Raw genomic sequence first — 24,740 nt, forward strand, 5'->3', positions numbered from 1 at the left:
GCCGATTGCAGTATTTAAGAGCATGGATAATGTACTGTGCAGTAGGAGGCTTTTAAAATTAGAATTTAAAGCTTTATTCCTATTAAGAGTCACAACAACAATATAAATGCATCTTTAATTCTTCAAAGAGTACCTTTCTATAAAGGAATTTGGAGCTTGGTTAGTTATAGAACTCATAAAGCAGCACCATGTTCCTCTGAGACATTGTTTATCTCCCTCCATAGACAGAAAAAATTGAGGCTCCGGGAAGTGGGGGTGCTTTGTGCTCAGCCCTTAAGTTAGCAGTGAAGCTAGGAATAGAACACCAGCCTCCCCATAGCTCACAGCTCTAAAGCACTGCCTCTTGCAAGAGTCAAATTTAATTACACTATAATCCGTTTAATCTACACGCGGAAGAATAATGAAGGCGCAGGGAAAATGAATTCATTAACAGGTTGGTGAGAGACCACGTTATATAGATGAGCAACTTTCTTTTCAGGATCCCCATTTTCAGCATGTTCTGATTGTTGTCTGATGCCAGGAAAGATGACCTTCATTCTCCTGGCCACAGTTAACAAAGGACTTTTTGATTTTTCTTACTTTGAAACATAAGTAAAGATTTCACTTGAAAATGTTGTGGAACCACCTTTTTTGTCAGAAATAAAACACAAGGTTTTTGTTGTTTTTTTTTTAAATAGTAAGAGAGAAAATCGTGCATAATTCCCCTCTACACTCCTTCTGGGGTAAAAGCAAGAACCCCATTGAGTTAAATGCACAACTTCCCCCCTTCCTTGAAACAAAAGGAAGTGATGAGTGAGGCTTTGCTTCATTTTTTGCTTTTGATAATTTTCCACTAATTCACTGTGGCTGTGTCCATGCCAGTCCATCCACTGTCTATTCCTGCACGCACATTAGAAAAGAGATGATAGTTTAAGAGCTGTATTTAGATAAGAAATCTTCCTTTGAAGCTAAAAATACCAGGAAATTAGGAGTTGGGGTACCTGGTGTTACATGAATAGGAATAAAATTTCATGGTTTAAGTTATAAATCATGATTATGGACTATCTCACATAACTCTTAATAATCATACTAAGTTGGAAGAGATTATGATCCCTATTTTATATATCAAAAAACTGAAACTTGGGACGCCTGGGTGGCTCAGTTGGTTGGACGACTGCCTTCCGCTCAGGTCATGGTCCCGGAGTCCTGGGATCGAGTCCCGCATCGGGCTCCCAGCGCCACGGGGAGTCTGCTTCTCTCTCTGACCTTCTCCTCGCTCATGCTCTCTCTCACTACTTCTCTCTCTCAAATAAATAAATAAAATCTTTTAAAAATATATTTTTAAAAAAACTGAAACTTGGAATAAGGGCCTTATCAAGGATCACACAGCATATAAGCAAGAGAATCAATAAAGAAAGAGGAAGGAAGGAAGGAGGGAGGGAAGGAAGAGAAGGGGGAAGGGAGGGAGAGAGGGAGGGAGGAAGGGGAGATAGATGCACATCAAGTTCTGGATTCTGTGACACCACATTATCTCCCTGCACAACCCCCATGTGGCATAGAAACAAATAAATAAACCATATGGTAAGGTCTCATTCCTACCCCCAAATCTCCCCACACCCCACAACAGACATTAACTAATATGAAGTCTAAAAGAAAAGATGAGATGTATCATAAAAAATGCAGTTCCTTCTCTCAATGGTCATCTTCCTAAGATCTGGCCTTTATTTCAACTTTTTATTTTGAAATAACTTTATACTAGTTAGAAATTGCAAGAATAGCACAGAGTTCCAATGTACCCATATACCCTTTACCCAGCTTCTCCCAATGATAACATCTTACGTAAGTACAGTGCAATTATCAAAACCAGGAAGTTTATATTGATATATATTATTAACTAAACTGCAGACCTTATTCTTAGTCACAATTTTTGCATTCACTCAATTTGTATATACACTGAAATGAAATTTTATCACATGTATAAATTAATTTAACCACTTCCACAATCAAGATACAGACTTTCTCATCCTCCTGTAGAAATTTGGGCTGTTACCTCTTCAAAGTCATTCCCTCCCCCAATCCTAAACTCTGGGAACCTCTAATCTGTTCTCCATCACTCTAACTGTCATTTTTAGAATGTTATGTAAATGGAATCATATGATCAACTATTCAGTCTTTTGAAATTGGCTTTTTTTTTTGCACTCAGCATAGTGCTCTTGAGATCTATCCAGATCACTGTGTGGATCAATAGTTCATTTCTCTTTCTTGTTGAAATGGTATTCCGTCATGTGGAAGTACCACAGTTCATCCATTTACCTGCTAAAGGTCATTTGGATTGTTTGTAGATTTGGGCTATTATAAAGCTGCTATGAACGTTCATGTAGAAGTTTTTGTATGAACATGAGTTTTTATTTCTCTAGGGTAAACACCCGGGAGTAGGATTACAGGGTTATGTGATAAGTGTATGTTTATCAGAATCTTCCAAACTGTTTTCCAGAGCATGACCATTCCTTTTAAAATATAGAAATGCCTAGATCATTTCATGACAGTAAATTACATCTAGGCTGACTTAAATGGCATTTCTTATTTTCAGAGAAAATATATGTTTCTGCTCTCTCTGTTTTTCTATGAAAATTATTTTAATAAGCAGAAGTTTCTGAAATTCATATTTAACCACTTGGTCAAGAAACAAATGAAAATTTAACCCATGAAGGAGGAGTTCTTCATGCTCTGGCAAATGAATTGTAAATATGATGCTTATGTAGATGAGGTATTGAGGCAGCAATTAATATAAAAAGTCAATACTGCAAAAATTCCTGAAGCACCATTATTTAAAGCTAACTTTACTTTGTAGAGAGTCCTTATCCAAATAAACTTTACTGAGACCGATACTAGTTATGCTTGACTGCTAGAGGATATAATACAATATATATTATATATAATATAATCACATTACAACCTCAAAGGATGATTCCCGCAGAATAAAGTGTTTAAAATTTCCAATCGTGCTTTATAGCAAGTTGGACCCCATTTTCATGGTCCTAATGTAATCTAGAAAAAGAGATCATTTGTCCTTCCTAATCCCAAACTTTTCAAAAATCCCCCTATTCTTAGAACTATTCCCTAAGACCCTACTTTTCCTCCAAAACTCTGCTTTTATGTCTCCCAGTGGATCTTCCATAATAATTAAGAGAAAAGCCAAAATACAGTAACAACCCCATGTGGCCAAATTCATGAATTTCAGCTTCATACTCACTCTGGTCATAAGCAATGTTGGAACACCTAAGTACTCATTGGGAAGAAGATCAGGTTGGATCTATATTTATCTCATTATATCCCAAAATAAACTACAAATAAATCAATGATTAAAGTTAAGGAAGACCCAAAAAATACTAGATGCAGAAATGGGTAAATTCTCTTCTGACCTTGGAACCAAGAAGGCTAACTATAACTAAAAACAAAGAAGCCATAGAAGAAAATATTGATAAATTTAGGCTGCATAATAATTACAAATTGATAAAACTAGGCTACATAAGATTAAAGGACACTGCATGATAAAACAAAACAACAAACAGAATCAAAAGACAAATGTGGAAAAATATTTACAACTTTTATCAGAGATAGTTAATCATCCTAAACTATTAAGGAACTACTGAAATCCAGAAGAAAAGCCTAACAAACCCATGGAAAATAAAAGATAGGAAATGAACATGAACAGACGGTTCACAGAAACATACTCAGTCTTACTCATAAAAAAGAAATACAAATGGGGATGCCTGGGTGGCTCAGTTGGTTAAGTGTCTGCCTTCAGCTCAGGTCATATCCAAGGGTCCTGGGACCAAGTCCCACAACAGCCTGCTTGCTGAGCAGGGAACCTACTTTTCCCTTTGCCTGCCGCTTCCCTGTTTGTGCTCTGGCATACTCACTCTCTCTCTGACAAATAAATAAAATCTTAAAAATAAATAAATAAATAAATATGATAATATTTTCTCACCTATCAGGTGAGCAAAAATCCAAAATCTGGCCACAGTCTTTTTCAGTTAGACCATAAGTAAAGAGGCACTGATATTCCATAGGAATGCAAAATGGTATCACTGTTATGAAAAAGTGTCGATATCTACTAAAGTTACATAGCGTTTACTCTTTGACCCAGGAATTCTACTTCCTAATAGTTCCAGCAATGTATAGTAAGTATTCAGTATAGCTGAATAAACTAAGAATGCAATAAAGATCTTTCTGTAGAGCTATAGAAGGACCCAAAATATATTAGGTGAAAGAAAAAAACATTGTCATATAGCATAGAGTGTGTTCCTCTTTGTGTAAAAATCTAAGAGTATATATTCATATTGCTTTTATTTCTATAAAGCAACATTGGAAGAATGGGTAGGGACAAAGTGAATGGGAACGGGTGGGGGAAATAGATTTCTCATCATTTACTTCTTTTTTTTTTAAGATTTTATTTGACAGATAGAGATCACAAGTAGGCAGAGAGGCAGGCAGAGAGAGAGGAGGAAGCAGGCCCCCTGCTGAGCAGAGGGCCCGATGCGGGGCTCTATCCCAGCACCCCCGGATCATGACCTGAGCCGAAGGCAGAGGCTTTAACCCACTGAGCCACCCAGGTGCCCCATTTACTTCTTTTTTGTTTTATAAGTTCTTATTTATTTCCAGTTAGTTAACATACAGTGTCATATTATTTTCGGGTGTATAATATAGTCATTTCACACATCCACAAAACACCCAGTGCTCATCACAACAAAAGCATCCTTAATCCCCATCAGCTACGTCCTCCCTACTCCCACCAACCTCCCCTCTGGTAACCATCCGTTTGTTCTCTGTAGATAAGATTCTGTTTCTAGGCTTTCCTCTCTTTTTTACTTCTTTGTATCCTTTTGTTACTTAAACAATATAAATATATTAACTATTCAAAACTACAAAAGAACTGTTGCCTACAGTGTAAATGTTTATTATTATCATTGCATAGCGGTATTTGGGTTGATTGGTTCATATAAGATACAGTTGTGCAAAAGCTCACTCAAGGCATTTTTATCATTGCAAAGAAGGACAGTGCCAGAGATAACCTACCATAGGATGTTCACATGAATGTCCACAATCCTAAGCTGAAATAACATTTAGCATTCTCTCTATTTCAATAGCATTTCTAACTCTCTTGACAAAGCCCTATTCTAAAAGGTGACCTACCATTTGCCTTAATTTGCTCTCCATATATATCTTTATTTTTAAACTTGGAATTTCAGTCATATCTTCTCAAAAATTGCCCAAGAAGATTAAATGAGGTAATACATGCAAAGTGCTTCCTGTAGGGCCTGGCATGTAATACATACTCAACTGTTAGTGATAGTATTGTATTGTGTTAGTGTTAGTATAGTGTTGTATAGATAGTATTGTATTAGTGTTAGTATAGTATTGTAACTGAATTACAATAGTAATGGTGTCTGTGTATTCTCATCAATCCCAGAATTGATAAATATAATCTGAAAAAATTATCCATTTGGTAGGACCTCTTTGGATGTTTTGTTGATTGTTCTTTTCTCAAATTATCTTCCTCAATAATAAATTTTTAGAATTTGAGAGTCTACATATCTTAAACAAGAATAAATTTTATTTTAAAAGAGGAAGGGGGGCGCCTGGATGGCTCAGTGGGTTAAGCCGCTGCCTTCAGCTCAGGTCATGATCTCAGGGTCCTGGGATCGAGTCCCACATCAGGCTCTCTGCTCGGCAGGGAGCCTGCTTCCCTCTCTCTCTCTCTCTCTCTGCCTGCCTCTCTATCTACTTGTGATCTCTCTCTGTCAAATAAATAAATAAAATCTTAAAAAAAAAAAAAGAGGAAGGGAAGGAACCACACCAGGAACTTTTTTGAGTCTGGAGCTCTTTAGGTGTGATCATCTCAAAAATGGTTGTGTTACGGTACCTAAAGGATATTGGGGTAACAAGAGGGGGTTACAATTTGTAGCTTGGTTTTTGACTGGTTGTCAATTGTGCCTTAAACTGTTTCCCCCAGGAGGACTTTCCTCACCCCTTAACTAGGTAAACTGACTCTACACTACACTTCTTGTTTTCCTCCTGTCATAGCATCCGTCACCCGAGACTGGGTCCACTCCATTCAGTGTCTTCTATGTCAACTGTCTTTTCTGCCTGTGTGGGCCAAAGGTATTTGCCTCGACCACTTCCACCCATGCCCTATCCATACCCTTTACTGTTATATACCCAGGTCCTCAAATTTTCTTGCCACAATACATGTGTATTGAGGGAATAAAAAATTCAAAACATTGCCAGCTAGTAGACATTCGTATGCAAAACCTCAAACCCCATTGCACCCTCTACACACACGATGTGAGAACAATATGAGGAAGTAAAGAAAAAAATGAGTGGCAGTTATCTAAGCAATGAATGCTAGAAAATAGCACCTTTGCCTTGGTTATCAGGAAGTTTCAGAAGAATAATTTTTGCCTGCATTATTTTTTTGTCTAATTGCTTCAGTTCCCTACTTTAATTTGGTCATGTGAATGTGCTGACATTTTTTAATAAAGTGCATATTTTGCCTGCTTGTATTCGTAGACAAGGCTCTTCTATTCCCATGCTGCCTTTTTCTCAATATTTTTACTCCTGCCTTTTGCAAAACGTTTTAAATATTTGATTTTAGCCCCTACCACAGACTCCAAATCTGTGTCTGGTATTTGGAGATCAAAGTGCTGTAGCTAATCCCCAGGACATTTTGCCATCGTGTGACTTAAGAATCCATCTCTTATCAAGTTTCTGTGGTTTTCTGGAGTATTTACCGGCCGTAATGTTAAAATGTGCACATCTGAAACTATTTTTGACTTACATTTTCTTGATACTTCTCCACAGTTGGTTTGTGGGAAAATATCCTGCTCCTGAATGGTATCGAACTCGGTCAAATCCTCTCCAGCCTCTTTATAAAGGATTCCTAGGTTATAGCATCACATGTTTTCAATAAACCCTGTTTTATTTTTAAACAGAGCGTGTCTTATTCAAAAAGCTCATCACGGTAAGGAAGGAATTGATAATGAAAAGAAAGTGAGTCCAAAGTGGGATTTTCCCTCAGTGTTGGGATTTGTTATGAGGCAATATGTTTTACAGTCTGAGCCACAGCTTCCAGAGGTGGTCGCTGCGAATTCCAATTCTGTCTCTGGAAGTAACATTGTATTATCTTTTATGAGCCTCTCTGGAACGCTATTTCTTTCCTTTTAAGCATGGATAAGAACTGCAATATACTTTGTAAGGTTCATAACCAGTAACACATAAAAGCAAATGTGGAATTTTGAAGTTTCTTAAAACTTCTTGTCTGGTGCCAATGAAGGCAAATTTGGCAAGGATTTTATAATTAAAGATGGAACTTCGACATGTAATTAAACAAGATCTATTCGGTTAATAACTCCCCTGTAGGTACAGATAGATGGACATCATAGATCTGTACATGGCACCAAGTAGGATTTTCAAAATTATAATGAGCGTCAGGTGTCTATTTGTGGCAGGTAGTTACTCAAATTCACTCCTTTAAAGCACTATGTTTTCATTCTTCACAGAAGGAAAAGTCCATTTTCACACCCCAGTGTTTATCCCTAAGGATTATCCAGAAGCCTAAACTTTATCCATTTCTTATTTCTAAAAATAACAGATTGTGCATTGAAAAAGATTAAGAAAGCCAGGTGTACCAGGTAATTCTCAATTTCCCCAGATAATTTTTAGAATGAATTGCCATCCATAGGTGTCCTTTGCTTGGTGACATTTTAGCTGAAATGGTTTCTCCATCTGCAAAATCCAAATAGCATGGTCTATTCAAAGAACTTCCTGAAGATATTCTTTCAAAAACTTTTAGTAGTAGGTGATGATTAATCACACCTGCTTGTCATCTGGAAATAGGGTATCAAGTTTCTCAAGAAAAGATTACAAATCCCAATACTAACCATAACTGGCTGCCAAGACTCAGAGTCCGTATCATTCAGCTGCTGAGAGGAAGTGCGAAAAGGGAGCATTGAAAGCTAGGATTTTGTTTTAAATTGACTCAGTCAATTTAAACCTGCAGTGGCGTTGTTTGACTGATGTGTAAACATTCAGGTTACGACACTGAATGAGCTACCTAAGCATTGGATTTCATCGTAGGATGTTAGGGGCTTTCCAGCAGCAGTTTCAACTTTGATCATTCACTGGTGGGGATCCAAATCTTTTTTTAGACTTGTAGCCAAATACTGGTATGGGGCTCTGTTGAATTGAAACTGACTGCAGGTTTGGCATTTGGTATGCATGAGAGTAGGTATTGGAGAACATTTTAAACATCTGAGGATATCAGCATGGGAAACTGCTGCTTCTAAAAGCCTTTCTTGTACTTCTGTATCAAGGAACATAAGATAAAGCCATGGTGTCATTGCCGTAAAACATGTTCTGAATATCCAGAAATACACGTGACTCTTCATCTTTTGATTTATTAAGAGCTGATGGGATCACAAGAGCTGATGGGATTAAGAGCTGATGGGATCACACACACACACACACACACACAGGTAATTTACTCAAGATACTATGGTGTGCCTTAAATAGGCTGTGTTTGCCTCCTACTCATTACAATGGTTCTCAGAGGACAAATGCTTCTTTCCTGTTTTATAAATAACAGAAACACAGCTTCCTTACATCCTCCAATCTGTACCCCGTATATGAAATTAAATATTTGTAGTCACACTCTGAAGAGAAGTTTCAGTATATTACTAATATTGGAGATTAGTCCTATAGCATAAAACACTTGTCTGTGTGCACGTGCGCTCACGCACACGTGCACGCACACACACATGCGCGCGCACACACACCCCTACTGCTGACTCTGCAGCCTTGACCTCTCTCTCTGAACTCTAGCCTCACCTGCTGTCTACCAGATGTCTAGAAGGCATCTCAAAATTAACAAGGCCGAAAGTGAATTGCCCATTTTACCCCTCAAATGGGCGTCATTTCTGCTTTCCTACCCCAACCACAGGATTTCTCCATCTCAGTAAATAGCACTTCATTTACCCAGTCACTCAGGCCAAAAACCCAAAAGTCACCCTCAGCCTCCCTTCTTTGTGTCACACCCCACCATCAACCCTTCAGCAAGTCTTGACATCCCTGTCTTCACAACGCGTCCCAAATCCAACTCCTTCTCAGCTCCTCCTCACTGAACCTTGGTCTTCTAAAACTGCCCTCCCTTTTGTCCAGACCATCATGTGGCTTATTAACTGGACTCTCACTTCCACTCTTGCCGTCCAGCCCCGTCTTGTTCCATTTCCCAAAGGCAGCCGGAACAACATTGTAGAATACAAATGGGATCCTGCACTCTTCTGCCCCAAACCTATTCCCAACTCTAAGGATGTCTAAAGCTCTTGCCAAAGCCACCACGATCTGGCCAGGGCCCTCTCCCCTCCTCACTCCACTCAGACTAAGTTGACCTTTCTCTGTCCCCCTGAATCCAGGAACCATGCTTTTCTGCCTCATGGTCTTTATATTTTTCTCCCTGGAGTGTTTCCTCCTGGATAAGGTCACGGTCAGCCGTTCACTTCTTTCGATCAGGGCTCCAGCGTCATCTCCTCAGAGAAGTTTCCCTAGCCATCCCATCTGAAATAGCACTCCCTCTCCTCTATGTCTCCACCCCTGCTCTGCTTTTTTTTATTTCTCCAGACACTTTGTTACTATCTGGCTTTGTATTCTGTACTTATTTACTTGCCTAATGTCAGTCTACCTCAATAGAACATAAGCTCTTTGAAGGCAGAAAAGCCTTCTGTTTCATTCACTGCTCTATATCCAGAGCACGGCTTATAGCCGTCATGCAATAAAAATTATTTGTTGAATCAACTAGTACATGGATGAAATAATTGTCTTAACAGTTACTATGGGAAAAACCATTTCCCAAACAGTCCCACTGCTGCATCACCATCCAACCGCTTAATGTCCCAACAAAGAATGTACCACTTAGAATTATAGGAACTAGGAGTTACAAAGTTCCCTGGCCACTTTTCACTTCAATGCATCTCCCTTTGAAGATATGGAAACCAGCCCCAAGAGAGAAGGGGTGACAAAACTAGTTAATGGCAGAACTGATGGTTGAACTAGGTATAGGTCACTTCTCTTTATGCTTTCATACTTTGTTCCGCACATCACATCTCTGTTCCTTTTGAGAGGTTGGAATGTTGTGTACATAGGCAAATATAATGGAACCACATACTTTAATTCTTCCTTGTCTTGCTGCTCTAATGGCAATAAAACATCTGGCATATGATACATGTAGGGCACTAAGAAATTACAAATTCATGCAGAAATGGTCCCACATGGATAGGACAGGTTGACCATTCTGTTATATGCTGCTATCTGGTTGGGACAAGCTAAAACATACAAAGTCATTCATTATAAGATTTGTGCTAAATTTATCTGAATGCCAACTGTTTGCAAGTCATTATATTCCCCATTCTTTCTTTTTTTTTTAAGATTTTATTTATTTATTTATTTATTTGGAAGAGAGAGAGAAAAATAGCAAGGGAGGGAATACAAGCATGGGGAGTGGGAGAGGGAGAAGCAGTCTTCTTGTGGAGCAGGGAGCCAGATGTGGGGCTCGATCCCAGAACCCTGGGATCACAACCTGAGCAGAAGGCAGAGGCTTAACAACTGAGCCTCCCAGGTGCCCCACCTATTCTTCTATTCTTAATAACACTACTTCTTTGAGTTTCATATGTAGGCTTTGGTTGAGTGCCTACATCTCTCCTTACTGGTGTCTTACTAGAGAAAAGTTATCAAAAGAGAAGTATGGAACAAAATGTAAGCAGTTCGTAATAAGAAATAGATGCATTTGATTCTTGGCTACAAGCTAAATGATCTTGGTTAAGATTCTTGAACTTTCTTAGGAACAATTTATGATCTGTGGAAGTATGTATGCATATAAAATGCTTTTCTTTTATTTATTTTTTTAAAGATTTTATTTATTTATTTGACAGACAGAGACAAGTAGGCAGAGAGACAGGTAGAGAAAGAGGAAGGAAGCAGGCTCCCCACTGAGCAGAGAGCCCAAGGCGGGGATCAGTCCCAGGACCCTGGGATCATGAACTGAGCCGAAGGCAGAGGCTTTGCTGAGCCACCCAGGTGCCCCTAAAATACTTTTCTTTTAAAGTAAGGATCTAACATTATGTCAGGCTCATTAAGGCAGACTCAGAGTCTTATGTATATTAGCTCATTTAATCCTCACAACAGCCACGTGAGGAAAATGGTTCTAGTCCTTGTTTACAGGTGAAGACTCCAAGCTTCAGCAAGATTAAGAGGCTCGAGGTTGGGGCGCCTGGGTGGCTCAGTGGGTTAAGCTGCTGCCTTCGGCTCAGGTCATGATCTCAGGGTCCTGGGATCGAGTCCCGCATCGGGCTCTCTGCTCAGCGGGAGCCTGCTTCTCCCTCTCTCTCTCTCTCTCTCTGCCTGCCTCTCTGCCTACTTGTGATCTCTCTCTGCCAAATAAATGAATAAAATCTTAGAAGAAAAAAAAAAAAAAAAAAGAGGCTCGAGGTTACACAGCTAGGAAAGGACAGAAGTAGGAATACCTGGGCTCTCTGACACAAAGTTCACACTTAAAACCTCTGTGCTTCCTTGGAGAGCCGTTATAGAGAAGGGCTGAAACAGATGCTGTGTACTACGCACCACACATAGCCCCATGTCAGTAAATGTTGCCCTTTTCCTTTCTGTTTCCTGCCGCTGATAAGTTACCTGGTCAATGTGCTGACCTTCCTGGGCCATAGCTTCTTCTTTTAAACAAATAGTTCTCCTTTTCTCATTACAAAAACAATGCATGCTTATTATAGAGTATTTGGGAAAAAGAGATATGTATGAAGAAACTAAATTTTACACATAATCGTACCACCCAAAGATAATCCTTGTTAGCATGCAGGTATGGATACTTAGAGTATTTATTTTGATATATACTGTAAGAGCACAAAATCCTTTGAAGGCAAAATTGGGATCATCTATGTATCCCGCGATGTAATCACTTATTTACATAATGACATATTGGAGAAGACATTTTCTCATCTAATAAATATTCTTCTAACCCATGATGTTTTGTGATTACATAGTTATCCGTGATGCTACTACTACTAATGATAATAAATTAGATAAAATTTATTATGTGTTGGGGTGCCTGGGTGGCTCAATGGGTTGAGGCCTCTGCCTTCAGCTCAGGTCATGATCTCAGGGTCCTGGGATCGAGTCCTGCATCAGGTTCTCTGCTCAGCGGGGAGCCTGCTTCCTCCTCTCTGTCTACTTGTGATCTCTGTCTGTCAAATAAACAAATAAAAAATCTTTTTAAAAAATTTATTATGTGTTAGCACTGTACTAAGACCTTTCAAATGCACCGACTTATTTTGTTCTCACAACAACTCTGTGAAATAGGTAACTTTATGATTCTCATTTTGCAGATAAAGAAATGGAGGCAGAGGATTGAATAAATTCACCTGCGTAACCCAGCTGATCAGAAGCAGAGCCAGGACTGGGGCTCAGCCACAGGAGCTGCATAGGGCTTGCTCTGAATAGATAGACCATATCATTTTTGATAAACCCACTTTTATTGGAAATTTGGATTATATCTAATTTTTACATAATTAATGGTAGTAAAATAAGCATTCTTGTGCAAACCTATATTGGTAACCACAATTTTTTCATTAGATTACATTCCTAGAAGCAAAATTACTGAAAAATAACGGGTTATGAGTAGTTAATACTTTGGGCAAATAATGCCAAAATTCTCCCCCCAAAGAGTTATACCATTTTATTCTAAGACAAAATGTCTATGAAAATGTTTTTTCTCTTTCTCATTGCTGGTATTGACTATTCATTTTATAAACCTTGTCAGTTTAATAGATTAAACTGGGGCCTGCTACCATTTTAAGTTTCAAAACAAGAACTTAGAAAGAACTTCTTTCCATATATGTATCAGCCATTTTTACTTCTTCTTAAGGTAAATTTGTATTTGTGCCTTCTGTCCAATTTTCTACCAGGATATTTTCTTATTCATTTATTTTTATATTTTAAAGAATATCTTTTTCCGGTCTGTTTTTTTGGATTTCAATCTATGTGGGCCTTTTTTCAACATAAGGAATTTTTAACTTTCATATATTCGTACCTCAGCTTCTCCACTGCAAAATATGGGCTATTTAGCTGTATTATTCCTAAGGCTCTTGAAATAATAAAATATTAATCTATTTCCTTGCTTACTATAAGCACATAACCCATCAAATAATCATCCTTCAAATAAGTGTTGAACACTTACGCTATGGTAGGTCCCAAGCTAGGTGCTGAGGTTACAAGGACAAATAAGTGTTTTTGCATGCTTTCAGTTTCTTAGAGTTCCTGGAAAAGACTAGCATGTAAACACGCCACTGCTATGAAGGGTAGGAAGGGCTCAGGGTAGTACATGTCAGAGCTCTGGGCACTAATAGTGTGAAAGCAGCCTTCGGGGTGGGTGGGTGGGTGGAGGGGCTCTCCAGGCAGAGCAGTAGCATTTTCTAAAGCTCTTTGAATGCCAGGGATCAGCATTCAGTGTTTGTTCTAGGTATTGAAAAAATTGTTGTAATCAGAGAAGGGATATAGTCACTTTATGCTTTTTAAAGATTCTATTCATTTATTTGACAGACAGAGATCACAAGTAGGCAGAGAGGCAGGCAGAGAGAGAGAAGGAAGCAGGCTCCCCACTGAGCAGAGAGCCCGATGCAGGGCTGGATCCCAGGACCTTGAGATCATGACCTGAGCCTAAGGCAGAGGCTTTAACTCACTGAGCCACTCGGGCGCCCCAGTCACTTTAACACTTTAATCTTGCATTAGAATATGAAATAGTTTAGGGGTGCCTGAGTGGCCCAGTCAGATGCGTCTCCATCTCTTGATTTTGGCTTGGGTCTTCATCTCGGGGTCATGGGATCGAGCCCCACGTGAGGCTGCACACTCAATGGGGAGTCTGCTTGAGATTGTCTCTCTTCCTCTCCCTCTGCCTCTCTGTCTCGTGTTCTCTTTCTAAAATAAATAAATAAATCTTTTAAAAAAGAAAAAAAAAAAGACTTCAAAATAGTTTTGAGAAAGGAAAGACAGAGTTTACTCCTGGGCTAGTTCAGTCCTAAAGACTAGGCCTCTGACCTGGGCCAGGTCAGAGATGGCAAGGATGGCCAGGAGAGAGGCAGCAAAGGCCTGAACTAGGGAGGAGACAAGATAAATGGAAAGAGGAAGGTCGAGGTGAGACACATTCTGGAGGCAGAATCGACAGAGCTAAACACCTCAGTGGCTATGACATGAGGGAGGCAATAAAGAAGACGTGAATCTGTAAGCTTACTATGAAATCTGTATCAGAACTCGGAGTTCTTTTCAACTGATAAATTTATTCTAAAACTTACCTGGGAAAATAAGTAGGTTTAGAATAATTGATAAGTTTTCTTAAAAAAGGAATAACATTGAAGGGATTTTACACTAATGTCTAGTGTCACTGATATAGGAATAGACAATAAAAGAAGGTAGAACCCAGAAACAGACCTCTCCATGAGCATATGGAAACATTCAGAAAAGGATATATTTTTATTTAGGTAATATTGGAAAAATTGACTATCATATTCAATAAAAAGTAAGATGAGTTCTCTACCTGACCACAGAGACAGACAAATTCCATAGAAGTTAAAGATTATATAAGTTAGAGTAATGCTGGTTGTTATAGAGACCCTCATATTTCACTAACTTCTCAACATAAAAAAGTTTACTTCTTACTTGTTCAGTGAAGTTCAACTTACTTGTTCATTGAACTAGTTCCTTACTAGTAAGGAACTAGTTCAATGAAGGTACTTCTTGTTGGGGGTGGGATGTGTAGTAAAGGCTCTGCTCAGGGCAGACATTCAGGAACCCAGGGTGACAAAGGCCCTGCCGTCTTTAGCATGTGACTGCTAAGGACATGCGTCATAGCAACACCCAGGGGACAGAAAGGAAAAGAGAGAGGGCATAAGGCTCTGTGCTTCCCCTCAGCCTGAAAGTAGCACATGTTATTTCCACTCACCTTCCATTAGCTAGACTTAGTCCCATCACCCCACCCAGGGGCAAGCAGACCTGGAGAATTGTGTCCCTGGATGGGATGCCCCTTCCCAGGGATAGTTCTACGCGTCCGAAAAGAAGCACACATCTGTGGCGGACAGCTAGGTAACTTTGTCATGAAGACTATCCTGAATAGTAAAAGTGAATATGCTAACTAAAGGAGCATCTAAATACACCAAAATAAAATGTAAGAAAATACTTTTACACTCTTGGGCAATGTCTTTCTAGACGACTTGACTTCTTCGACTTCTAAATAACATGAAATACAGAATGAGTAAAGAAAAATAAGTGATGTCTTTGCCTATCATGTTGGCAAAGATTACAAATTTAGAGTAGTCCATGTAGTACCTGAGAATGCTTAGAACAATATCTGTCACACAGTAAACCATTACTCTGTTAGTCGTCACTATTGCTGTTGTTATTTTTATTAACATTACTTGGTATTAACAAGAGATAGAGAAAAAATTACTTTCTTTTTTTAAGATTTGTTTTTTAATTTTATTTATTTATTTGACAGAGAGACACAGTGAGAGAGGAAACACAAGCAGGGGGAGTGGGAGAGAGAGAAGCAGTCTTCCTGCTGGGCAGGGAGCCCGATGTGGGGCTCGACCCCAGGATCCTAGGACCATGACCTGAGCTGAAGGCAGACGCTTAATGCCTGAGCCACCCAGCTGCCCCTGAAAAATAATTACTTTGTTGTTAACAATTGGTCCATTCTTTGGAAGGCACTTGGATATCAAAATTCAAAATGTGCCAACATTCAACCCAGCAATCCAATTCTTTAGGAATTTATCCTTAACCTACAAAAATATGTGTACTTAACTGTTCATTTCAGCATCATTTTAAGAGCAAAAATTCAGGTAACCTGAAATTCATTAATAATTGGCTAAGTAAATAAATTTCCTTCCTGCCTTATACTATATATGTCTAGTGTTTTGATATTTTTATAGCAGCTACTATTTTATAATTTTAAAACATATATCTTATTTAAATCATCCAAAGTTTAACTTATAGTGAGGCCACTAAAATTCAGATCAAAAAAGGTGGTGGAAGAATATTTTATTTGTTGCACTTCTGTTTCTCCCAGAGATAACAAGATGAAGTGAGTTTAAAGTGAAAGAGGGAAATTTATGTTAGCTGCCAGGGGAAACTTTCTGAGACTCTAACATAATTTACAAAAATTTAAAAACCGAAAGTCTCCAGACAGTTTCCAGGAATCAAGATGTACCCCCTTTGGGGTTTACCTCCATAGAATCCATCTATCCTTACAATTACTAGTTTAAAAGTGTTCAACCATGATTTGCTTAATCCATATGATTTAGTTCTTCCCATTATGATTTGAAATTAAGCCAGGTATGGTAAAATACCATTTCTAATATATGTATTGTGTCATGTAATTGTAGCAACAAAATACATCCCATCAAGTTCAGGTGTACAGTTCATCTTGCTTTTTTCTTTTAAGTTTTCTTTCAATTCCAGTTAATTCGTACAGTGTTACATTAGTTTCAAGTGTATAATATAGTGATTCAACAATTCCATCCATCGCGCCCTGCTCGTCACAAGTCACTTCTTAATCTCATCTATTTCGCCCTGCCCCCACCCACCTTACACTGGTAACCATCAGTTTGTTCTCTATAGTTAAGAATCTGTGTCCTGGTTTGTCTGTCTCTCTTTCTCTCTCTCTCTCTCTCTCTCTCTCTCTTGCCCTTTGCTCATTTGTTTTGCTTCTTAAATTTCACACAGGAGTGAAATCAAATGGTATTTGTCTGTCTCTGACTGATTTCACTTAGCATCATACTCTCGGGCTCCATCTAGCTGATGGAGCTAGATCACGTGGTTGATCTTGCTTTAACCCAATCTTTGGGTCCATGTTAGGGTAGCCTTAGATATGAATCCACCTTATAATGAGGGATTTTTCAGTATTTCAGTGACAAATCCCTTTTACACAAAGTCCAAGGTGATCAATTTATATCGATTTTGCTGACTAAATAATACTGTGGACTCTAACAATATACTCTTCTACGGTCCCTATGTGTCTTAAATTATCATTATACAATATTTACTTCATTCCAATCTTTGCAGTCTCCTCAAATCTCAAGAATTCATCTATAAATCATTCTAAGTGATCCAGTAAGTTTGTGAACCTTCTTCATAGAACCATAAGCCTATATTTCACATTTCTAAGGGGCTGCTAGTAATCAATAACTATCTTCACTACTTCCCAACTTGTTCACATTTGTTTCCTTTGGAAGAAGTAGATTTTAAGAGCTCAGGATTACGTGCCTTTTTTCCATGCAATTTAGAGCTCCCCCTTGTTTATTAACAGTTCTATTTCTTCCTCTAGCCCCATTTTCTCTCGATGTATCCATAAAAGTACCATCTGTTTTTAGTATCATTTTCTTTCTGCATTCTGCTGTCTCCTGAATGCTTCATGCAGTAACAATTTATTCCTGCTTTATTATCCATTTGCTTTCACAGCCCACCCTCTTCTCCCTATCCCACTCCACCCACTGTCACCCTGGATTTTCTTTATCCAAGGAATGGTATACCATTACTTCTAAGGGCACAACTTTGGAGTCAAGAAATGACCAGCTCGGCCACTTGGGATATTGGGCCTTGGCTAGCTCATCACTGCACGTCTTGGCTCTTTGTTTGCAAGAAGCAGATGGTCCTAATATTTTTTAGCTCATAGGAGTACTAAGTGATGACGTATATTGGGGTTTCCCAGGGTGGCACTACAGACATTTGGACTAGGTAATTCTTTTCTCTGGAAACTATTCTGGGCATTGTAGGATGTTTTGCAGCAACCTTTACCACTAGATGCCAGTAGTAATCCCCTTTCCAATGAAAACAACCAGATATGTCTCCAGACAGGGCTAGATGTCCCCTGGGAGGCAAAATCGTCCCCACTGACAGCACTGATGTATGTAAGGTATTTAGCACCATGCCTGGTACATGGTAGAGATTTAATATATATTTGTGACAGATTGATGATCTAGTGGATTAATGCATATTCATTTCTAGTGCAAACATCTAATATAATATTTGACATTCAATTAACTGCTTAATGCATGAATGGATAAACAAACGAATATGAAGCCAATAATCTTTGAGGGCTGTCTATAGTTTCTACCTTATACTAAAATGTGGTACATGCACTTAAGACAAGGCTCCTCTCTTTCAAATAACATTTTAGATGACTAATTGCACAGCTTAAGTTACTCTGCCCAGTTTTTCTCCAGCCTTATTGAGATACAGTTGATGTATAACAATTTAAGGCATACAACCTATTGATTTGATACACTTGTACATTGGAACTGATTGTCAGCTAACACCTCCATCACATCACACAATTACCGTTTCTTTTTTGTGGTGAAAACATCTAAGATATAGTCTCTTGGCAACTTTCTAGTATATAATATAGCATCTTTAATTATAATCACCATCCTGTACATTAGATCCCCAGAACTTATTCATCCTATTACTGGAAGCTTATAATCTTTGACCAGCATCCCCAATTTCTCCCACCCCATAGCTCCTGCTAATCATAGTTTAGTCTCTGTTTCTAGGATTCAGCTTTTTTAGATTTCACACAGAAGTGATGTAGTCTCTGTTTTTATAAGTTCAACTTTTTTAAAGATTTTTTTTTTATTTGACAGAGATCACAAGTAGGCAGAGAGGCAGGCAGAGAGAGGGAAGGAAGCAGGCTCCTTGCTGAGCAGAGATCTCGACGTGGGACTTGATCCCAGGACCCTGAGATCATGACCTGAGCCAAAGACAGAGGCTTTAACCCACTTTTTTAGATTCCACACATAAGTGATGTGCAGTATTTGTCTTTCTCTGTCTGGCTCATTTCAGTTAACATGATACCCTCAAGGTTCATCCATGTTGTTGAAAACATTACAGTTCTCTTCTTTCTCATGGCTGAAAAATATTCCACTATTTTTAATATTTTGAGGAACCTCCATACTGTTTTCCATAATGAACATACCAATGTACATTCCCACAACAGGGCCCAAGGGTTCCCTTTCCTTTACTTCCTCACCAGCAGTTGTTATCTCTTGTCTTTTTTATAATAGTTATTCTCACAGGGGTGAAGTAGTATCTCACTATGGTTTTGATTTGCATTATCTCATGATTAGTGATGTTGAGCTCCTTTTCATGCATCTGTTGACCATTTGTGGGTCTTGTTCGGAATAAGATCTATTCATTTCCTCTGCCCATTTTTAAAATTAGGTTATTTGTTATTTTACTATTGAGTTGTATGAGTTACTTATATATTTTGAATATTAGCTCCTTATCAAATTACCAATTTGCCAATATTTTCTCCTATGGTACATTGCCTTTGCATTTTGTTGCTGCTTTCCTTTTCTATACAGAAGCTTTTTGGTTTGAGGTGGTCCCACTTGTTCATTTTTGCTTTTGTTGACTTTGTTTTTGGTTTCAAATCCAAAAAATCACTGTCAAGATCAATGTCAAGGAACTTTCTCTGTTTCCTTCTAGGACTTTCATGGAGTCAGGTATTACACTTACATCTTTAATACATCTTTAGTTGATTTTTGTGTATGGTATAAGACAGTGGTCCAGTTTCATTCTTTTGTATGTGGCCATCCAGTTTTCCCAACAACATTTATTGATGAGATTATCTTTTCCCCATTGTATATTTCTGGCTCCTTTGTCATTAATTGATCGTGTATGCATGGGTTTATTTCTGGGCTCTCTATTCTGTCCCATTTATCTATGTGTCTATTTTATGATAATACCATGCAGGTTTGATTATTATAGCTTTGTAATATAGTTTGAAATCAAGGAGCCTGATGCCTCCAGCTTGTTCTTTTTTTCTCAAGACTGCTTTGGCTATTTGGTGTCTTTTCTGGTTCTATATGAATTTTGGGATGGTTTGTTCTATTTCTGTGGGGAATGCCATTGGAATTTTGATAGAGTTTGCACTGAACCTGTACATTGCTTTGAATAGTGTGGACATTTTAACAATACTCTTCCAATCCATGAGCATGGAATATCTTTTCACTTATTTCTGTCTCTTTCAGTTTCTTTCATCAGTCTTATAATTGTCACCAAACATATCTTTCACCTCCTTGGTTAAATTTATTCCTAAGCATTTTATTCTTTTCGATGCTATAGTAAAAAGGATTTTTTTATTTGTCTTTTCCAGAGATCATTGTTAGTATATAGAAACACAACTTATTTTTGTATATTGATTTTGTGTGCAGCAACTTACTTAATTCATTTGTTAGTTCCAATAATGTTTTGATGGAATCTTTAGAGTTTTCTGTATATAATATGTCATCTGCAAATAGTGATGGTTTTACTTCTTCCTTTCCAATTTGGATGCCTTTTATTTCTTTTTCTTGCTTAATTCCTCTGGCTAGGACTTAAGATACTATGCTGAATAAAAGTGTCAAGAGTGGGCATCCTTCACAGGGAATTACTCCACGTGCAAGAGTTTATTCGGTGCATCGTTGGGAGGAAGGAAGCGCAGGAGCCTCCTATGTCACCATCTTTGAAGACTGTCCCTGGCTAATTTTATAAAAAGGAAATCTTAGTGAGATTTATGCACTTTAATGGATGATAGCTATGAATTATTATGTTTCAGTAGAATTCAAGATGGAATATTGAAGTCATCCTTTGATTAAGAGTATTTCAGATTCTTTTTTTTTTTTTAAGATTTTATTTATTTATTTGACAGGAAGATAGAGAGCACAAGTAGGCAGAGCAGCAGGCAGAGGGAGAAGGAGAAGCAGGCTCTCTGCTGAGCAGGGAGCCTGATGCAGGCAGGGCTTGATCCCAGGACCCTGGGATCATGACGTGAGCCGAAGGCAGCCACTCAACCAACTGAGCCACCCAGGCACCCCAAGAGTATTTCAGATTCTTATTCTAGTTATTAAGACACTGGTATGGTCAGAGAACAAAGCTCACACTACCTTGAGTGTTTAATCCAAATCCATTCTATAAATATTTATTGAGTGCTTAACCATGTTTCAGGCACTGTTCTAGGTACTTGGGATACAACTATCCAACCTTATAGAGCCTCTATTCTATAATGGACTATAAAAATAATAAAGACATATATAAAAACAAAAGAGTAGTCATAACCTCTAAAATATTAGCCTGGGAAATATTCTATCTGGTACTGACTGCGAAATTCAGTGGAGGACTGTAATCTAACCAGAAACATTTTTGTGACTGCATTCATCATTTGCCATTTGGTCGCTCATCTGTGATTTCATTTTATCAAACTCCCAACTTTCTCGTCTGATCTGAATTACAATGAGGGTGTTAAATCACATCTGTAGTTACCTTTGCATATTTTGTGACTTCAAACACTTAGATTATGATTCACAGTGTGCGTAATTTTTTAAATTGTCTCAAACAGGCAGTGTTGCTTTTACTTTGTCTTGGTTTTCTCTAATGAACGAACTTCATAGCTTCATACATTTTGTGCTGTAGTCTAACAGCACGATGGCTGATTTTTTTACACTGATACAGTATGTGCTTTTTGCACCTCCCTTTTCTCATCTGTAAAATGGGATCTGTCGAAGACCTTAGTAACACGGTTGTTATAAGGATGAAATAATTAACATTCATAAAAAACACAGAACTAAAGAAAGTGCCAGGCACGACAGTAAGTTTTAAGTGCTGTATTTTCTGCATCCCCATCAGTCATTTGCTTACTTCTCCTATCTCAAATATTTTAACGTAGTTAATGGAGTATTGTTCCTTTTTCTTTCCTTTGTACACTTGTAATGAAGCAGGATTATAATGAGAAATAAAAGCAAATACATATCTAGCAGGACCATATAAGAAATGTCTCTTTGTCTGTAAACTACTTGAGTCGGGAGTAAATCCCTTCAAATGATGCAAACCAAGAGACATTTTCACACTTAACTCTTCTCTAAAGTTTTGTTTTGTTTTGCTCTTTTCTGATTTCAAAAGAATATTTTCATTGTTATAAAATGCCATAGTACAGAAATTAGTAACTTAGTAAAAGCCCCTTTACCCACACACTCACCCCACTCTCTCTACCTCTGGAGAGGATTAATGGTAATAATCTGTATATATTCTCACATGATTTTCCTGGTCATTATTTTTTATTAAAACAAGATCAAAAAAAATAAAATAAAATAAGATCATATTGCACACAGAGCTTTGCAACTGTCTTTTTATTCACTTAAAATATGTCTTTGGTGTCTGGGTCAACACATTTAATTTCTTCTCATTTCCAACAGCTGCAGAGAGCTGTTACTCAAGGATGTGCTTGTGGCTCTCTGTGTACCTACCCACAAAGTGGTTAAAGCCCGTCAGCTGACCCTGGTACCACCAAACATTCCAAGTCCTGACCCAAAAGGGGCACCAGAAGAGCCATTCAATTATCTGCTCCGTCCACCCCCGGAAACCAGAATTCTCTCAGTCCAGGGAGAAGGGCCGAGCTGGATGACAAATACCCATTCATACAGCAGTTAATCCTGAGGATCATAGAAAAATTATAAACCCAGTGCCCTTGAAGTGGAACTCCTCTCTGCAGTGTGGCTGCCCAGTCATGCGCAGCCCACTTGCAGCAGGAGAGAAATTTTATTTGAGGATGTTAAGGTCAAGTTAACTTCTTTTAAAATTGCCATAGGAGGCCATTCACCCCTACTTCACTTCTCCCACTTCAAAGTCTTCTTCCCATCACTCAGATATTTGCCCTTGGAGCAATTAAGTCCCCTTTTATCTTTTCTATGCTTTCACTGGCCGCTCTGGTTCTCTCTCTTAGCTTACAAAAGAGCAGATAGTTTTCAATATGGCCAATAAGTCAGATGTCAATATGTCAGACATCAAATATCCATTCCCGTGCAATGCAAAGTGAGTATAATTAATACTCTATTGTAACAAATGTACTATTATTTAATTTGTGTGCCAAACTTACACATTATTGACCGGCCAGGTATAAAGAGTACTCTATGCAGAGAGCTTAGAGTATCCAACTCAGCTGAGGCCTTTGTTAGACAGTATGTGAAATCACAGACTCCACAACACAAGGGAATTCTTTGCAGAAAGGAGTTCCAAGCTTCTTTGGCAAGAAAGCAAGAAATAATGATTATACCAAGCAACGCTTCTGAAGCCACACGGGCTAGGATGCCTCTGTGGCATCAAGCAGTGGATGCTGAGGACGGCAATGCTCATGAAACGAGAGCCCAAATAGCGCTGGTGCTCCCTGGAACACCGAACTTTCCAAAGGCCACTGTCCATCCAGTTCTTCCAAGCTTCTGTAGCAAATGGTTCACAATTGCATAGAGCATCGACTAGCCAAAGGGTCAGAACAAAGGCAATAAGTAGATCCTGTTCTCTGTTTTGTCATTCTTCAGGTGGCCCAGAGCCCCGGTACCTCTGCTCCAGCCTGGGGCTCAGGATCTGTTTATTTGTACCACAAAGTGGTCCAAGCAAAACTTTCTGAAACACGATTTTGAGAAATAAAACTTCCATGTCCGGCTACTTATGGCTATTTCAACCTGTTTCTTTCAGATACCATTGTTCTTATCGCTTCAATAGCAGTTGTTTCTGCAAAAACTCAGGGTAATATTTTTGCCACGTCCGCACTCAGAAGTCTCCGTTTCCTACAGATCCTCCGCATGGTGCGCATGGACCGAAGGGGAGGCACTTGGAAATTACTAGGTTCAGTGGTTTATGCTCACAGCAAGGTAAGATTTGCTTTCTAAATTATAGAACAAGACTTTGGAAAGTTTTTCGTTGATTGTTGTGGAATATGTAATGAACCCATCAAGCAAACTTAGTCATTTCAGAAACTGGTTAAAGCACAATGTATAATGGATTATTTAAAAGTCATCAAACGGTTCCCAGAGGGAGGGGAATTGGGACAAGGGGCAAAATCGGTGAAAGGGAAAGGGAGAGACAGGGTTGCAGTTATGGAATGACTAAGTCACAGGAATCAAAGGCTGGGTACAGAGATACTCAGTGATACTGTAACAGTGTTGTGTGGTGACAGAAGGTACCTACACTTGTGAGCACAGCATAACCTACAGAGACATGGAATCACCTGAAACTGATGTAACAGTGTGTGTCTATGTTACTCAAATAAAAAATAATGTTTTTCAAGTCCTCAAGCCTCAAATAAATTATAGTAAACCCATGTCTTTAGAACACTGTGCAACCAAAAAAAAGAATACTGTGCAACCATAAAAAAAGCTGAGGAAGTTGTTCTGTTCCCTGGGACATCCTCTGAATAAAAAAGTAATATATATATATAATAAATATCCAAAAAGTAATAAAATGAATACATAGATTTTTTTTTCCTTTTTCACAATTTTTTTTTTAACCTCTAACAGTTTTTCATTCCTTTTATGTCTAGGAATTAATCACAGCTTGGTACATAGGATTTTTGGTTCTTATTTTTTCATCTTTCCTTGTCTATCTTGTGGAAAAGGATGCCAATAAAGAGTTTTCTACATATGCAGATGCTCTCTGGTGGGGCACAGTAAGTATAAAAATCTGTTTTTACTTTTTGGATGTTGTGAAATGTCTCCTTTGAATATAGTGTAATGATTTCTATGAATCATTTATGAAAGGTCTCATAAAAAACATTAACTTCCAAAAGAGAGTTATGTGAAAATATACAGCACTAACTAAAATTGTCTAAAGAGTTTTCCCATCTC

At 38.4% G+C, this 24,740-nt stretch overlaps 1 protein-coding gene across 3 annotated transcripts in view; it reads left to right on the forward strand.

Moving 5' to 3' along the window:
- The window catches only part of KCNQ5 (potassium voltage-gated channel subfamily Q member 5), a 553,626-nt gene that overhangs the window by 424,063 nt on the left and 104,823 nt on the right, over positions 1-24,740 (forward strand). For all 3 annotated transcript variants that reach the window (XM_046006379.1, XM_046006378.1, XM_046006377.1), the window contains exons 4-5: positions 23,593-23,768; positions 24,437-24,562. In XM_046006379.1, coding sequence (XP_045862335.1) covers positions 23,593-23,768; positions 24,437-24,562 — 302 coding nt within the window. The remainder of the gene's footprint in view (positions 1-23,592; positions 23,769-24,436; positions 24,563-24,740) is intronic.

The sequence above is a fragment of the Meles meles genome, chromosome 5 (genome assembly GCF_922984935.1).
Source record: "Meles meles chromosome 5, mMelMel3.1 paternal haplotype, whole genome shotgun sequence".
In the NCBI taxonomy this organism is placed as follows: Eukaryota; Metazoa; Chordata; class Mammalia; order Carnivora; family Mustelidae; genus Meles; species Meles meles.